The sequence below is a fragment of the Oncorhynchus masou genome, chromosome 12 (genome assembly GCF_036934945.1).
Source record: "Oncorhynchus masou masou isolate Uvic2021 chromosome 12, UVic_Omas_1.1, whole genome shotgun sequence".
Lineage (NCBI taxonomy): Eukaryota > Metazoa > Chordata > Actinopteri > Salmoniformes > Salmonidae > Oncorhynchus > Oncorhynchus masou.
This window is the reverse complement of record NC_088223.1, coordinates 73,974,098-73,992,348: the sequence shown is the minus strand read 5'-3', so window position 1 is coordinate 73,992,348 and position 18,251 is coordinate 73,974,098. Positions and strand designations below refer to the sequence as shown.

General features: G+C 40.8%; 1 protein-coding gene across 1 annotated transcript in view; it reads right to left on the bottom strand.

Annotated features, from left to right (window-relative positions):
- Window positions 1-13,425: 13,425 nt before the first annotated feature.
- The window catches only part of LOC135550802 (cell adhesion molecule 1-like), a 485,176-nt gene continuing 480,350 nt past the window's right edge, over window positions 13,426-18,251 (bottom strand). Inside the window, exons 10-11 of the mRNA XM_064981924.1 lie at window positions 16,083-16,211; window positions 13,426-13,769 (exon numbers count right to left, since the gene is read on the bottom strand). Of these exons, the coding sequence (XP_064837996.1) occupies window positions 13,651-13,769; window positions 16,083-16,211 (248 nt within the window). The 3' untranslated portion in view covers window positions 13,426-13,650. The remainder of the gene's footprint in view (window positions 13,770-16,082; window positions 16,212-18,251) is intronic.

Genomic DNA, 18,251 nt, shown 5'->3' with positions numbered 1-18,251 from the left:
TCCTGTGTGTGTGTGTATCCCGTGTGTGTTTCTTTTCTCTCCTTCTCGCCTCACAGGTGAAAATCATCACTCCCCAATCAGTCAACAATCAATCATCAATCAGAAGACACACCTCCTCATATTTCCTAAACCTATCACAGTTCCTTCCCCATGGTTTAAAAACCCCATCATTTGTTTGTTCTAGAGCTCAGCTCAGCTCAATCTCTCTGTATATGTCATGTCTGTAGGTCTCTGTGTTTCACTCTCGCTTTGTGTCTTAACCTCTCTTTTGTTTAAGCACCTCATAGAACTTTGTCATCACCTGTGAGTATTGTTTTTGGTTATGGTGTTTGTGTTTTTGTTGCTGGTGGGAAAAGGGGGAAACCAAGACAAGTCGCCCATGGGCATACACTACCCGTAGGTGAACTTTGTTAAATACACTAGTTAGAACTGGGCGGACCACACACTGTATTTTTGGTTAGTTAGTTAGCTGTTGTTAAAGTAGGCTAGTCTAGCTTAGGGGTGTTTTTGAATACTTATTGTTTCTTTCCTTGGGTCCAGCTCAGCCCCTTTTCCTGCTCCCCCCATTACCGTGTGTTTATAAATAAACCTAGAGTTTGACGGTAGATTTCTGTTGTCGTGGTTATTTCGTTTACACTTTTACTTTGTCACAATAATAATTTGCATGAGTTATGTTACGAGTCTCATTACCATCCCCCCTAGACTGTCGGGCCAGAAGACTGTCGGGCCAACATAAGTGGAGCCTCGTCCGGGATCTGTCATAACTGACACCCATGCCGCTCATGTAGGTTGTTGTAGTGGTATAGTTCAGTGTTGAGCGTCATAGCTGAAGTAGCATTAGTGTTTGCTATTTCCTTTGGCACTTGTGAAGTAGTGTAAAAATGACTACTTTTGATTTGAAATCTTTTTTGGATAACCCTTCGTGGGAGGTTTTTGACAAATGTCGTAGAGTTGATTTAATGACCTTGGCTGACCATTATTCAGTATCGATTCCGCAGAGTTTAGTTAAGGCGGAGGTGAAACGGATAGTATTAAATGTATTGTTGGAAGAGCAGGTGCTTGTGTTACCGCTGCCTGAGCCTACTACCCCTGTAGCGGATGTTGCTGCTCCTGTAAGACCATTGGTGTCTGATAATGAGGGAGAGGCTAAAACACCAGCCACATTGTCCCGTTTTGATCCACTCTCCCCACTGTCAAATGGTGATGCCAGGAGGGATGTCCGTTTAGCACAGTTCCAACTGGAGGTGGAAGAGAGAGCCCAAATTAGGCGAGAGACTCTCCAGTTGGAGATGTGTAAAATAGAGGCAGAAAAAGAACGATAACAACGGCATTTGGAGATGTGTAAAATTGAGGCAGACAGAGAACAAAGGCAGTTGGAGTTCAAAATGCGCCAGATGGAACTTGAGGCAGAGACAGCGAGGCTAGCCTCCGGTCCTACTGTGCCTGTTTGTGAGCCGTCCTCACCTGCTGTGTCCTCAAACACGTTTGACATTAGTAGGCAGATTGCCTTAGTACCTTTGTTCAGAGAGTCAGAGGTTGACTCCTATTTTTGTGTATTTGAGCGTATAGCCGTAGCATTGAAATGGCCTGAAGAGGTTTGGTGCCTATTACTTCAGTGTAAATTAACTGGTAAAGCCCAAGAGGTTTTGTCAGCGCTACCTCTGGAGGACAGTTTGAATTATGAAGTGGTCAAAGCTACTGTTCTTCGTGCCTATGAGCTTGTGCCTGAGGCATACCGACAGAGATTTAGGTCTCATAGAATGTCTTCTAGTAAGACTTATGTGGAATTTGCTAGAGACAAGGGAAATCTGTTTGATAAATGGCATGCTGCTAGTAAGGTAACTGATTTCAACTCTCTCCGGGAGTTAATCTTGTTGGAAGAGTTTAAAAATTGCTTACCCGAACGCATTGTAGTTTACCTAAACGAACAGAAAGTATCCTCCCTGGCAGAAGCGTCTGTGTTGGCAGACGAGTTTGTGTTGACGCACAAGAGTGTGTTTTCGGCTCAAACTGAGAGTAGAGCCACTGAGTTTCCTACCTTTAGTCCTAGTCGGCCAGCAGTAGTATGTCAAGCACGCCAGAAGAATGAGCGTCCATGTTTCTATTGTCATAAAGTAGGACATATGATTAATGATTGCTTCCTGCTTAAACGCAAACAAGGGATGCCTCTTCGTGCCAAGCCACCAACAGGTGTTGCTCTAATTCGTACGGTTGTGAGGTCTGCAACAAAACAGGTGCCTCAGGGTAACTGTAGTTTGAAAGTCTCAGTCCCCGACCGCAGTTATGAACCATTCATTTTCGAGGGGTTTGTGTCCCTAACGAATGACGAAGCGTCTCAACGACCGGTTAAAATCCTTAGAGATACTGGTGCGGCGCAGTCGTTTATATTGTCTGATGTGTTGCCCTTGTCTGACGATACATACTGTGGTTCCAGTGTGTTAGTGCAGGGTATTGAAATGGGTTTTGTGCCATTGCACTTTGTGAAAGTACACTCTGAGTTAATCAGTGGAATATTCAGAGTGGGGGTATGCCCTATGTTGCCAGTGAAAGGTGTGACCTTCATAATGGGTAACGATATTGCCGGAGGAAAGGTAGTACCCGTATTGGAAGTATTGGATAAAAGTGACCACTCTCTCTCAAATGAGCTGGCACAGAATTCTCCACATGTGTTCCCCGCTTGTGCTGTCACTCGTGCTCAGGCACGACAAGAGGGTGATGAGAGAGATTTGTCGAACACTGTTCTGTTCAAAGAGGTTGGCCATGGACAGGTGCGCCCTGTTAATGCCAAGGTCTTGGCTATAACTGCATTCCCTGCACCTACCACCAGACGAGAGCTACGCCGCTTTTTAGGGATGGTTGGCAACTACCGTAGCTTCTGTAAAAATTTCTCTGCGGTAGTTGCTCCATTGACCGATTTGCTTAGTCCGGCTAGATCATTTGTGTGGTCCCCTGATTGTAAGAGAGCTTTTGAATCAGCGAAAGCACTCTTATGTAGTACACCTGTACTTGCTGCTCCTGATTTTGAACAACCGTTCAAACTTGAGGTAGATGCTAGTGCCAGAGGTGCTGGTGCTGTTCTACTGCAGCAGGACAAGAGTGGAGTGGATCATCCCGTTATTTTTCACGTAAATTTAATAAATGTCAAACAAACTATGCGACAATAGAACAAGAAGCTCTTGCTTTGTTGTTGGCTCTGCAATACTTTGAAGTATATATTGGTTCCAGTGCCCTACCCGTGATTGTATATACTGACCATAACCCCTTAGTTTTTCTCCACCGAATGTACAACCAGAACCAGCGCCTTATGCGTTGGGCGCTGATTGTACAAAATTATAATTTGGAGATCCGCCACAAAAAGGGTTCTGATAATGTGTTGGCAGATGCTTTGTCTCGTGTGTGAATATGATTTCTGCATGTTTTGCAAGGTTGTTGCTTTGTTGGGAGTATTCATTGAAATACTGTAGTCGCAACCCCTAGGGTTGCTCTTTTAAGGGTGGGAGTGTTACGGATACAGTTATCCTGTGTGTGTGTGTGTATCCTGTGTGTGTTTCTTTTCTCTCCTTCTCCCCTCACAGGTGAAAATCATCACTCCCCAATCAGTCAACAATCAATCATCAATCAGAAGACACACCTCCTCATATTTCCTAAACCTATCACAGTTCCTTCCCCATGGTTTAAAAACCCCATCATTTGTTTGTTCTAGAGCTCAGCTCAGCTCAATCTCTCTGTATATGTCATGTCTGTAGGTCTCTGTGTTTCACTCTCGCTTTGTGTCTTAACCTCTCTTTTGTTTTAGCACCTCATAGAACTTTGTCATCGCCTGTGAGTATTGTTTTTGGTTATGGTGTTTGTGTTTTTGTTGCTGGTGGGAAAAGGGGGAAACCAAGACAAGTCGCCCATGGGCATACACTACCCGTAGGTGAACTTTGTTAAATACACTAGTTAGAACTGGGCGGACCACACACTGTATTTTTGGTTAGTTAGTTAGCTGTTGTTAAAGTAGGCTAGTCTAGCTTAGGGGTGTTTTTGAATACTTATTGTTTCTTTCCTTGGGTCCAGCTCAGCCCCCTTTCCTGCTCCCCCCATTACCGTGTGTTTATAAATAAACCTAGAGTTTGACGGTAGATTTCTGTTGCCGTGGTTATTTCGTTTACACTTTTACTTTGTCACAATAATAATTTGCATGAGTTATGTTACGAGTCTCATTACCATCCCCCCTAGACTGTCGGGCCAAAAGGGATTCGTAACAAGGGCAAAGAAGACACTTCTCTCCAAGAAAAACATCAGAGATAGACTGATATTCTGCAAAAGATACAGGGATTGGACTGCTGAGGACTGGGGTAAAGTCATTTTCTCTGATGAATCCCCTTTCCGATTGTTTGGGGCATCCGGAAAAAAGCTTGTCCGAAGAAGACAAGGTGAGCGCTGTGTCATGCCAACAGTAAAGCATCCCGAGACCACTCATGTGTGGGGTTGCTTCTCAGCCTTCTCACAATTTTGCCTCAGAACACAGCCATGAATAAAGCATGGTACCAACACATCCCCCGAGAGCAACTTCTCCCAACCATCCAGGAACAGTTTGGTGATGAACAATGCCTTTTCCAGCATGATGGAGCACCTTGCCATAATGCAAGAGTGATAACTAAGTGGCTCGGGGAATAACATTGATATTTTGGGTCCATGGCCAGGAAACTCCCCAGACCACCTTAATCCCATTGAGAACTTGTGGTCAATCCTCAAGATGAGGGCGGACAAACAAAAACCCACAAACTCTGACAAACTCCAAGCATTGATTATGCAATAATGGTCTGACAGCATGCCAGGGCTGATTGCAGAGTTCTTGAAAAATAAGGCTCAACATTGCAAATATTGACTCTTTGCATCAACTTCATGTAATTGTCAATAAAAACCTTTGATACTTATGAAATGCTTGTTATTATACTTCAGTATTCCATAGTAACATCTGACAAAAATATCTAAAGACACTGAAGCAGCAAACTTTGTGGAAATTAACATTTGTGTAATTCTCAAAACTTTTGGCCAAGACTGTACACCATAGGCAAATACATTTAAACTCAGATTTTCACAATAACTGACATTTAATCCTAGTAAACCCTGTCTTTGTTCAGTTAGGATCACCACCTTACTTTAAGAATGTGAAATGTCAGAATAATAGCAGAGAAAATGATTTATTTCAGATTGTATTTCTTTCATCACATTCCCAGTGGGTTAGAAGTTTACATACACTCAATAAGTATTTGGTAGCATTGCCTTTAAATTGTTTAACTTAGGTCAAACGTTTCAGGTAGCCTTACACCAGCTTCCCACAATTTTTTTGACCCATTCCTCCCGACAGAGCTGGTGTAACTGAGTCAGGTTTGTAGGCCTCCTTGCTCGCATGCTCTTTTTCAGTTCTGCCCACAAATTTTCTATAGGATAGGTCAGGGCTTTGTGATGGCCACTCCAATACCTTGACTTTGTTGTCCTTAAGCCATTTTGCCACAACTTTGGAAGTATGCTTGGGGTCATTGTCCATTTGGAAGACCCATTTGCGACCAAGCTTTAACTTCCTGACTGATGTCTTGAGATGTTGCTTCAATATATCCACGTAATTTTCCTACCACATGATGTCACCTATTTTGTGAAGTGCACAAGTCCCTCCTGCAGCAAAGCACCCCCACAACATGATGCTGCCACCCCCGTGCTTCACGGTTGGGATGGTGTTCTTCGGCTTGTAAGCCTCCCCCTTTTTCCTCCAAACATGACGATGGTCATTATGGCCAAACAGTTCTATTTTTGTTTCATCAGACCGGAGGACATTTCTCCAAAAAGTAACATTTTTGTCCCCATGTGCAGTTGCAAACCGTAGTCTGGCTTTTTTATGTCAGTTTTGGAGCAGTGGCTTCTTCCTTGCTTCAGGTTATGTCGATATAGGACTTGTTTTACTGTGGATAGATAATTTTGTACCTGTTTCCTTATCACAATGTCCTTTGTTGTTGTTCTGGGATTGATTTGCACTTTCGCACCAAAGTACGTTCATCTCTTGGAGACAGAACACGTCTCCTTCCTGAGCGGTATGATGGCTGTGTGGTCCCATGGTGTTTATACTTGCGTACTATTGTTTGTACAGATGAATGTGGTATCTTCAGGTGCTTGGAAATTGCTCCCAAGGATGAACCAGACTTGTGGAGGTCTACAATTGTTTTTTTCTGAGGACTTTGCTGGTTTCCTTTGATTTCCCATGACGTCAAGCGAAGAGGCACTGAGTTTGAAGGTAGGCCTTGAAATACATCCACAGGTTCACCTCCAATTGACTCAAATGATGTCAATTAGCTTATCAGAAGCTTCTAAAACCATGACTTCATTTTATGGAATTTTCCAAGCTGTTTAAAGGCACAGTCAACTTAGTGTATGTAAACTTCTGACCCACTGGAATTGTGATACAGTGAATTATAAGCAAAATAATCTGTCTGTAAACAATTTTTGGAAAAATGACTTGTGTCATTCACAAAGAAGATGTCCTAACCGACTTGCCAAAACTATAGTTTGTAATTTGTGGAGTGGTTAAAAACTAGTTTTAATACTCCAACCTAAGCGTATGTAAACTTCCGAATTCAACTCTACATATTGTGTATCCCAGTCATGTGAAATCCATAGATAAGGGCCTAATTAATTCATTTGACTGATAAACTCTTTGTAAACTCTTTGACAATGTTGCGTTAATACTGTATTTTTGTTCAGTATATTTACACTATGAGGTTGGAACAACACTGTGAAATTGTGAGAATGATGATAATGCACTTTTAGTGTAAGAGCTGTTTGAAAAGTGGATGGAGTTTTGGCCTGCCTGGTGACATCGCCAAATCTGTTAGCAGACCAATAAGAAAGTTCTAAACCTCTGTGCCAATAACGCCTACTTATCAATTTTCCCTCCCCGCTCAGAACACTCCCAGAGCACATAGAGAAACAAGATTCTCTGGTCTGATGAAACTAAGATTGAACTCTAGCCTGAATGCCAAGCGTCACGTCTGGATGAAACTTGGCACCATCCCTACAGTGAAGCACGTGGTGGCAGAATCATGCTGTGGAGATGTCTTTCAGTGGTAGGGACTCGGAGATTACTCTGGATCGAGGGAAAGATGAATGGCGTAAAGTACAGAGAGATCCTTGATGATAACCTGCTCCAGAGTGCTCAGGACCTCAGACTGGGATGAATGTTCACCTTCCAACAGGACAACAACCCTAAGCACACAGCCAAGACAATGCAGGAGTGGCTTGGGGACAAGTCTCTGAATGTCCTTGAGTGGCCCAGCCATAGCCTGGACTTGAACCTGATCAAAAATCTCTGGAGAGACCTGAGAATAGCGGTGCAGCGACGCTCCCCATCCAACCTGACAGGGCTTCAGTGGATCTGTAGAGAAGAATGGGAAAAACTCCCCAAATACAGGTGTGCCAAGCTTGTAGACTGTAATTGCTGCCAAATGTGCTTCAACAAAGTACTGCGTAAAGGGTCTGAATACTTATGTAAATGTAGGTTTCTGTTAAAAATAATAATAATCTGAATGCACTGTATTTTCAACATTTCATCCATGTTGTTCAGGTTGCTGACCTGAAATGGGCCTTCATAAGGTATCAAAGCTCAACAGAGTGAAGCAAGGTTCTGTCAGGAAACTCCAGTCAGTCTTTACCTCAGTTGACAACCAGTGCGCAGAACGCTACCAGATATTGACAAACTCTCCTACATAATGGCACTCTACGTACATTGACCAGTCCAGCAAACAGAATTGTTGTGCAACTTTGCTGCTGCTGTTGCCCACCTCCACCTGCTTTTAGTTGTGCTTTTGGTCTGTTGGGAGGGAATGGAAGATATTCTGCTCCCTGCCCATAACAGTAGTAGTTTTTTATTACATAACATGTAGGCCAAAGGTGGCAGCTGAATTGCACTGGCCCGATTATGGATGCATACAAAATGTTATTTATATTATGAGAGCATCATCCTTGGCCCATGACACTGTACATTGCTGCTATGATGTTTGAGTGTCCACAAATAGTAGCGGCTCTTTGGCCTTTCTAATACATACTCGCCATCCATATATTGCTCTTCAAAAATGTAAATGTGTATTTTCTCAAAGATGTCCATTTCCACAGATTCTACAGTTACCGTTAGATTCCCACACTTACTGCTATCTGTTTTCATGAAAATAGTATCTCCTCTTATTGAAGATGTAGCTCAATGGGTAGTACTGCACTTCCCAATGGGAGACCACAAATTGATTTTCTGGCAGAGCACAAACCTTCTAAAATGTATTTTCTCTCTCTTGGCGCTCCTCAGAGTATCATATTTCTATTAATTAGGAGTATTTTTTCTACATGTCCATGTTGGTCTATGTGTGTGATGAAGATGTTATGATATTTGTAGCAGAACTGTATAGGTTTGGAGGATGAGCTTGCTCTTAATATGCTCCTCAAACCACAAAAAGGGGTTAACGGACTATGTAACGGCTCTGATGTAACTATGTAACGGCTCTGATGTAACTATGTAACGGCTCTGAAAACGTGTGAGGCCATCCATCCAACAATAAGCACCACATTTTATGTCTCCTTATACAGGTCTCTTCATACATGAAAAGAATGAAAGGGAAATTAAAAACAACACATACACCAGTTACTTTGAACATTAATATCTTTTTCTTTTTTATTAAGACAAGAACTCTTCATTTTTTGTAAAAATGTCTATTTATGAACCAATACAAAATGTGTATGGGAATGTGGATATATTTTTTCTTCATTAATACACATTAACCTTGCCCTAGTACAGCAGAAAAACAAAAATAATCAACCTAAAAACAATGAAGTGATAAACGACCAAACGTCCTGGAAGGAAAACTAAACGTCCGAGACATGTTTAAATTGATAGTTGCACAGCCACAGCTGAGTGTGTTCTGTTCCTGCATCATTTTAACAAACGGAGTACTCTTTCATTGTGAACTATGTCTATACAAAAAAATACTTAAACATCTTATACAGTGCACCGAATATTTAAGAAAATTCATAAAACATGTACAGCTTAAATGCAAAACAAATCACCAGTTGTCTCTTGATCTAAAATGATTGGTGTACTTTTTTATATATATACTTCATCAATGTGTGGTGGGCCTTAGACTTTGCATTCTACCTGAGATGCAATCACACCATTCAATGCACATGAACCTGAGACAGGGCATTAACAAAGAAATGTAAAAAGTAATTTGATAAAATAAATCCTCAACACGTAGACTACCAAATTAACTGTAGCTTGAGTAACAAAGGGGACATTTCATGAAGAAGAAAAAACTGATAACACACAGAAACAGAAATGACAAAAATTACATTCTATACTCAAATATCAAACTCATTCCACACATATCTGGACTTGTTACACCCGCCCAAATTGTTGTCCATCATCGAATTGTATTTGATTTGCTGTTCATATCACCAGGTTAAAGGAAAATTCCACCCCAAAGCTTTCAAAATACATATATCGAGCCAATATGATCCATTTCGCATCATATGACTCAAAACACAGCTATATTTATGTATTTTGTATATTTTGACAGTTATACAGACTATATCAACAATGGACTAATGAAACAAATACCAAAATATCGTTTTTGGGTGGAGTTTCCCTTTAAGTTGGTGATCATAGAAATTAACATTTGTTTTATGTCAACTACGCCCGAGTTGCATATACTTTCCCCAATACACTCCTGTTTCCTATTGGTTCTGACAGTGGTCAACCATTACAAACCACAACACACACCAGTAAAAGGTTAAGCAGAAACATATACAGTACCAGTCAAAAGTTTGAACACACCTACTCATTCAATGGTTTTTGCTTTATTTTTTACTATTTCTACATTGTAGAATAATAGTGAAGACATCAAAACTATGAAATAACACATATGGAATCATGTAGTAAACAAAAACGTTTTCAATCAGAATATATTTTAGATTCTTCAAAGTAGCCACGCTTTGCCTTGACAGCTTTGCACACTCCTGGCATTCTCTCAACCAGCTTCACCTGGAATGCTTTTCCAACAGTCTTGAAGGAGTTCCCACATATGCTGAGCACTTGTTGGCTGCTTTTTCTTCACTCTACGGTCCAACTCATCCCAAACCATCTCAATTGCTTTGAGGTTGGGTGATTGTGGAGGCCAGGTCATCTGATGCAGCACTCCATCACTCCATCGTATTTCTTGGCCCAAGCAAGTCTCTTCTTCTTATTGGTGTCCTTCAGTAGTGGTTTCTTTACAGAATTTCGACCATGAAGGCCTGATTCACACAGTCTCCTCTGAACAGTTGATGTTGAGATGTGTCTGTTACTTGAACTCTGAAGCATTTATTTGGGCTGCAGTTTCTGAGGCTGGTAACTCTAATGAACTCATCCTCTGCTGCAGATGTAACTCTGGGTCTTCCTTTCCTGTGGCAGTCCTCATGAGAGCCAGTTTCAACATAACGCTTGATGGTTTTTGCGACTGCACCTAAAGAAACGTTCAAAGTTCTTTAACTTTTTTGGATAGACTGACCTTCATGTCTTAAAGTAATGATGGATTGTCATTTCTCTTTGCTTATTTGAGCTGGTCTTGCCAAAATATATATATCTTTTTTTACCAAATAGGGCTATCTTCTATATACCACCTCTACCTTGTCATAACACAACTGATTGGCTCAAACGTATTAAGGAAATAAATTCCACAAATTCGCTTTTAACAAGGCGCACCTGTTAATTGAAATGCATTCCAGGTGACTACCTCCTGAAGCTGGTTGAAAGAATGACAAGAGTGTGTAAAGCTGTCATCAAGGCAATGGGTGGCTACTTTGAAGAATGCTTACTACATGATTCAATATGTGTTATTTAATAGTTTTGATGTCTTCACTATTATTCTACAATGTAGAAAATAGTACAAATAAAGAAAAACCCTTGAATGAGTAGGTGTGCCCAAACCTTTGACTGGTACTGTACATCGACCCAGTCCACACAGCTGTGAGTACATGTATTAAAATGTCCACCTACAGAACGAGTGAATAGATGTGTTCACTTGGTAAGAACAGACTTTTTAAGGTCCAGTTTTGAAAGGAAGCCACCACATTTTTGACCAAAGCAAAATAATGCTCACTGTTAAATACAATTCACACAACCTCAATCTAAAAGACGGTTACATTCTCTCTGTTGTTTGATCCATTGAAACAACAGAGGGGATCCAAAATGTTTCACATGAAGTCACACAGTCTAAAATGGAGCATTTAAACGGAGCCAGAAAGCCACCACTGTCCTGATAAACAACCAGCATTGTCGTCAAACAGTATTAAATCAGTGGTAGCTTCTTCTTCAAGATATTATATTCGGAATAAACATCAAATCAAACACGTAAGCAACAACATCTTTTCAACCTAATTGTCAGGTCAACAACCTCAGCAGGACAGTAACTAAATTCAACAGCAATGTTTACTGTAGTGATGTATACATGAAAAGTAACATTTCCCCAAAAAGTACTCTCCCTAACGGGCTCTTTCCACATTGTATCATCTTTAAGCTTAGGCAGGTGAATTGTAAAGAAAGAAAAATAGGAGACTGTATTATGTTGTTTTAGAGGTTCACACTCACATACATGCAGTGTTGTGTTGGCTGACTGTTTGGGCAACTGAAAATTGTTGCATCATGACAAGACCATGTACAGTCCAGAGGCTGGGGTGTGATAGTAGGGGAAATAAGGCCCTGTCTCCCGTGGTAATTCCGAGTGACACATGCTCCTCAACTGTCATGAGTGTTTTACAATATGGAGCGACAAAACTCACAACAAACAGCTTGTGATAATCAGAAAAAACACAGAAGTATTCTGTCATGAAATTCCACTAGGTTGTAAAAAATATTTGTGTATAATACATTGGTGTGAATATAATGTCTGGTCATAGTTTGTATATTGTTGGAACTATTCGTTCTGGTGCGTCTGAATTGTTTTGAGATACTGTTTTGTATTGAAATCATATCCTTTGAAAAAATGCCTTAGACACAATGATTGTAGGTCCGTTGCTCATACAGAAGCTATGTATCGCCTATGTATCACCATCTCCTTTAAAATCCTATAACCCTTTTTACTCCTTAGTTCTAATTTATACACAAGGCTGGAAAAATACAACCACTCTACATGTGACATTTGACTGTTCAGCATGTAACAATATGAAGGTAGTATCGCTTTATACATGTTGATTGCATTTAGTACCTCACAACCTACAGTAGATTTATATATGTATTATAATGAGGATATTCACCTTTGACAGTCAACATTCATTTATTAGTTTGGTCTTCCGGTCATTTCTTATTGAAATTAATCCTATCAGTGTTAACTTTTTTGTTATACCAGCTTTATTTCAGCTTGGCTAAAGTGAGGCAGCTTGATTGAAAGACAAAGGGTGAGTATACACCACCAAAGAAACCATTAAAAATAAATTATTTTTTAAATGTTTTGTTGTTTGTCAAAAATATTTCTGAATGAGAGAGACGATGTAAAACCCCAAAATGTCATCATAAAACATGAAATGCCTGCAGGGGAATTGCAGTTCCATTCATTGGAACAGAACAAAAACATCATTGTACAGAGAATAAAAGGTAAAAATAGTGAATTGAAAATGCTTTTAAGTTCAGCATAGCGAGGGTGAAATAATGTGCCTTCTACTTTGCTTATTCCAAATAGTACCAATGTTTTAAATGTGCTGGCATATCTAATAAGAAAAACAAATTGAAGAGAGAGGAAAGAATACAAGTCATCCACAGTGAATAGGAATTGGCTCAGATAAAATGAAAACAAGGACCGTTTGAGACCAACTGTCCTCCACTGTCTTCCTTTAGATTATATTTGTGTGTGTGTGTTTTAAAGAGGGGGGTAATGTTATTTATGTGTAATGATATTTTCCTCATACATTTTTCGAAGATGATACGTAAAGCGTTGGATGTGTTTTGGAGTTATCAAAAGGTTGGAAAAAAGAAAGGTAGTGGCTTGAGACTAGGCCTGCTCACAGTATAGTGGAAATAGAGTTCTTTTGAGGTTTTGGTATGCAGAAGAGAACGTGTGTGTGAACACAGTGGGAGAGATGAACAGAGCCACTGTGTAATTCAACACTCATAGGAAAGCCAACATCACAATTCATAATGGAGAGAGTGAAAGAGGGGACGGTGAGGAGCAACGGCATGTTGACAGGGAAGAAAAAGAAGAATGAATAGAAAAGAAATTCAGAACAAGGCACAGAATTTTCTGCAAATGGTTGAACTAAACAAAATTCGTACCAGCAGTTTTGGGAGGTGTCGAATGGTGAAGCTCTACAGTGATTTCTGGCAACCCCCAAACCCCCCTCCCTCCCTACCTACCTACCTACCTACTTACCCACCTACCCTTAACCAAAACCTACTCTCCCTTCCCTATCTTTCCACCTTATACACACAAAACTGTTCCTCTTCAGCTGCACAGACTGGACTATACATTGTTCAATCCCTGGCAATCACTACTAAAACCAACCCATCCTACCCCCTACCCAACCATACTTAAAACCCCAAGCACCCCTCACCCAAAGACAGTATGGTGTCCTACAGGGGACTGTATTGGGGCCCTGTGATTTCTATATGTAGTACTCCTTTTTCTCGTCCGAATTGTTGTGGCCCCCTTCTGCGTTGATAATGGCTGTGTCTGCATCTGCTGCATCGTCGGCTCCTTTAGCTTCATGCGTGAAGTAGGTACCTGAAGGGGGGAAAAGATAAGGAATTAACAAATTGATCAAAATGGACACTTCATTCCTAAGCTCATGAATGCCTACTCATACGTTTCCTTGACATTAACAAGCAAATCATTGAACCAAAACGACCCATCAGGTTAACTGTAAAATATACAGTTGTGGCCAAAAGTTTTGAGAATGACTCAAATATTAATTTTCACAAAGTCTGCTGCCTCAGTTTGTATGATGGCAATTTGCATATACTCCAGAATGTTATGAAGAGTGATCAGATGAATTGCAAGGTCCCTCTTTGCCATGCAAATGAACTGAATCCTCCAAAAACATTTCCAATGCATTTCAGCCCTGCCACAAAAGGACCAGCTGACATCATGTCAGGGATTCGCTTGTTAACACAGGTGTGAGTGTTGATGAGAACATGGCTGGAGATCACTCTGTCATGCTGATTGAGTCCGAATAACAGACTGGAAGCTTCAAAAGGAGGGTGGTGCTTGGAATCATTGTTCTTCCTCTGTCAACCATGGTTACCTGCAAGGAAACACGTGCCGTCATCATTGCTTTGCACAAAAAGGGCTTCACAGGCAAGGATATTGCTGCCAGTAAGATTGCACCTAACTCTACCATTTATTTGATCGTCAAGAACTTCAAGGTGAGCGGTTCAATTGTTGTGAATAAGGCTTCGGGGCACCCAAGAAACTCCCGCAAGCGCCAGGACCGTCTCCTAAAGTTGATTCAGCTGCGGGATTGGGGCACCCCCAGTACAGAGCTTGCTCAGGAATGGCAGAAGGCAGGTGTGAGTGCATCTGCACGCACAGTGAGGCGAACACATTTGGAGGATGGCCTGGTGTCAAGAAGGACAGCAAAGAAGCCACTTCTCTCCAAGAAAAACATCAGGGATAGACTGATATTCTGCAAAAGATACAGGGATTGGACTGCTGAGGACTGGGGTAAAGTCATTTTCTCTGATGAATCCCCTTTCCGATTGTTTGGGGCATCCGGAAAAAAGCTTGTCTGGAGAAGACAAGGTGAGCACTGTGTCATGCCAACAGTAAAGCATCTTGAGACCATTCATGTGTGGGGTTGCTTCTCAGCCAAGGGAGTGGGCTCACTCACAATTTTGCCTAAGAACACAGCCATGAATAAAGAATGGTACCAACACATCCTCCGAGAGCAACTTCTCCCAACCATCCAGGAACAGTTTGGTGGCGAACAATGCCTTTTCCAGCATGATGGAGCACATTACCATAAGGCATGAGTGATAACTAAGTGGCTCGGGGAACAAAACATTGATATTTTGGGTCCATGGCCAGGAAACTCCCCAGACCACCTTAATCCCATTGAGAACTTGTGGTCAATCCTCAAGAGGCGGGTGGACAAACAAAAACACACAAATTCTGACAAACTCCAAGCATTGATTATGCAAGAAGGTCTGACAGCATGCCAGGGCGGATTGCAGAGTTCTTGAAAAAGAAGGCTCAACACTGCAAATATTGACTCTTTTGCATCAACTTTATGTAATTGTCAATAAAACCCTTTGATACTTATGAAATGCTTGTAATTATACTTCAGTATTCCATAGTAACATCTGACAAAAATATCTAAAGACACTGAAGCAGCAAACTTTGTGGAAATTAATATTTGTGTCATTCTCAAAACTTTTGGCCACGACTGTATAATCTCATAAAATGTATGCCTTTGGCACGTTTACACAAACTCTAATGGAAACTGTAGCTTCAAAATTATACATCAGGTACTAGGTTTTTAATTCTGGTAGGTAAATTCTTTATTTGCCACTGCAAACCCCTCAGTTGGCATTCAAGATTTACACATGAAAATCTATGCTCAAGATGCTCAAGATTCAGCTTCAGCTCAGCTCATGCCTCCAAATGAACCTTGTCAAGTTCAACGAATGCGTGTGAATGAGCAATTCACTTCAAACTTAATTTCCGACAGGGATTATTCACATCCCAACAGTTTTGGGACTGATAATAAAGGTGATAGCCCAGACTGAATGGAGAAGGGCAAGGAGTAATTTGGAATCAAAACCAAACCATTGGCTGCACTCCAAAGAAAACCCCTTCAAATGTACAGTAGCCATAACAGAGAGAAAATAAGATGGGGCTCAGGAGGTATGGTAGAATTTCTAAAACAGAGTTTGGGGGGAGAGGGAAGTGGTTTTCTGATTGCCCAGGACAATACTAGTATGACACTGAGTAAAATAAATCATAAAATGATAGTGTGTCTGTGCTCTTTTAAAATGTTTAACCTTGAGATTACACAGAGGTGCTTCTAGATAGAAAACAAAAGGCTTTGTCACATACCTTTGTGTCTTGCAAAGTACCGTCCCAAAATGATGAGTAGACAGAGCATGGCAAAGACAACCACAGCCACCACTCCTCCAATGACCGCATGGTCGACCGCTCTCGGTGCTCCCTCTCCAGCTCTAGAATCTGTAAGCACAGTAGCAGAAACACCTTTTACAGAATCCACTAACAGTGCATGCCAAAGGGAAGACATCACGTCAACTTTGGTGGATAAGAGAAAAGTCATGATTACATTCATCACCTATAGTACATTGTCAGCTACTCCAGCCTTTGGAATTGGAGAATAAGGGCCGATATTACAAGTTGGATGTAGGGGTGTAACGGTTCACCAAGCCCACGGTTCGGTACGTATTGCGGTATTGGGATCACGGTTTGGTTTCGGTACAGAGGAGATTTAAATGCCAACAGTCACTGTAGTTCATTGGTATTTATTTAAGAAAATACAAAGTGTTAGTACATCATGATTCCATATATGATCATGAGTCATATAATACCTGATGAGAGCACAATCATGAATACCAACACTTCGTATTTTCTTAAATGAAAACCCATGATTACTCAACAACAACACTAAAATAAATTGCAATCTAAACATGGCTCAGACATTGTATAGGACTATGCTATAATGTTTTCTTACAAAGACAAAAATATCCACACTTCTGTGACTCCCATAAAGGGTTGTATAGCACGGTACTGATGGGCTGTCAGTGTTAAGTAGCTCTCTATAGCCCTGGAGGTCCAGCCATCTGTAGTAAGCGCAATACAGGGTACATTGGCCAATTAATTGACAACTTCGGCTTTATCTTGCTTATAAAGAGTGGGTACCATCGGTTTGCTGAGAAGGGTGCGAGAGGGCAAAGTTCGTAACGTGGCTCAAGTACATTTCATGAGATGCTGAAACCCCGTATTCTTCTCAACCACCGAGAACGGGCGCATATCCTTGGCTATAAACATACCCATCACTCTTTCATTTATTCAACCCAGTCAAAATAAGCTGCAAAAGGGCTGCTTGGATGCAGAGGGGAGATTAAGTTGTTTTGTTGTCTTTTTGCGTTTCAGTCTTGCTCCGGTGGTAGGAATATTGGGGTGATGTCAGCGTAAATGTGTCAACATTTGCATTGGCTATTCTCGTTGAGCAGTGGCTCTCTCTGTCCATCGCCGTTGTAATCTACTGGGAAGACAAATGTTCCCAAACGGGAGATTTAAACGATGATGGAAGATCCTCCAATTCTGGTTTATCAACCCCACCACTCACCATCGTACAGAACTAGTTCCCAGCTGTGCCTCACTAAAGGACAGTTTGAAATGCTCCAATTAAGATTTTAATTTTGATTACAATGTGTACAGGCTCTAGTGTACAGGCTCTACCGAATGGCCTGAAATTTAAAAAATAAATTGAGTTTATATTTAATCAAGAGGCCTACAAAGCAGTAAAGGCATTGCCTATAGACCTAGTGTTTTAATTTTGTATATATCTTTTTTTATGTATTAATTTGGGTACACAGTGCGGACCGAACCGAGGTTCATGTACCGAACGGTTCGGTACAAATATTCGGTACAAATACGTGTACCATTACACCCCTCCCCAAAATGAGAATTATCAAAACATTTATGAAATTAAACAAATAAATGCCATGATGATCTTTCTAAAACACAATGTGATTCAAGTTAAATTTACATTTTATATTGCAGCTTCCACTGTAATGAAACTAAATATCAAATTGACTGAATCGTATAAAATGGCCAGAATGTGGCTTGAGTTTGATTTGTTAGGCAAAATGACTGTCTTCAGAGAATCACTATACAAACCGCATTTCAAATCAAATCATATTAGTCACATGCGCGAATACAACAGGTTACAGTGAAATGCTTACTCACAAGCTCCTAATCGACAGTGCAGTTTCAAAATATACGGATCAGAATAAAAGATAAAAGTAAGAAGTAATTAAAGAGGAGCAGTAAAAAAATAGAGTCAATGTGCATAACACATAGTATGTTATCCAATTTACAGTGAGGGGATGCATAACTCTACTGTGGTTGGCCATTTAACTGAACAGAAGAAGATAGTAGAGCATTTAAACATGATTTATGAAGTGATACAGGCGGTTCTCAACTTCAATATACCAGAGCAAGCACCACTGTTCAAATAAATCTGGCCCCTGCCTT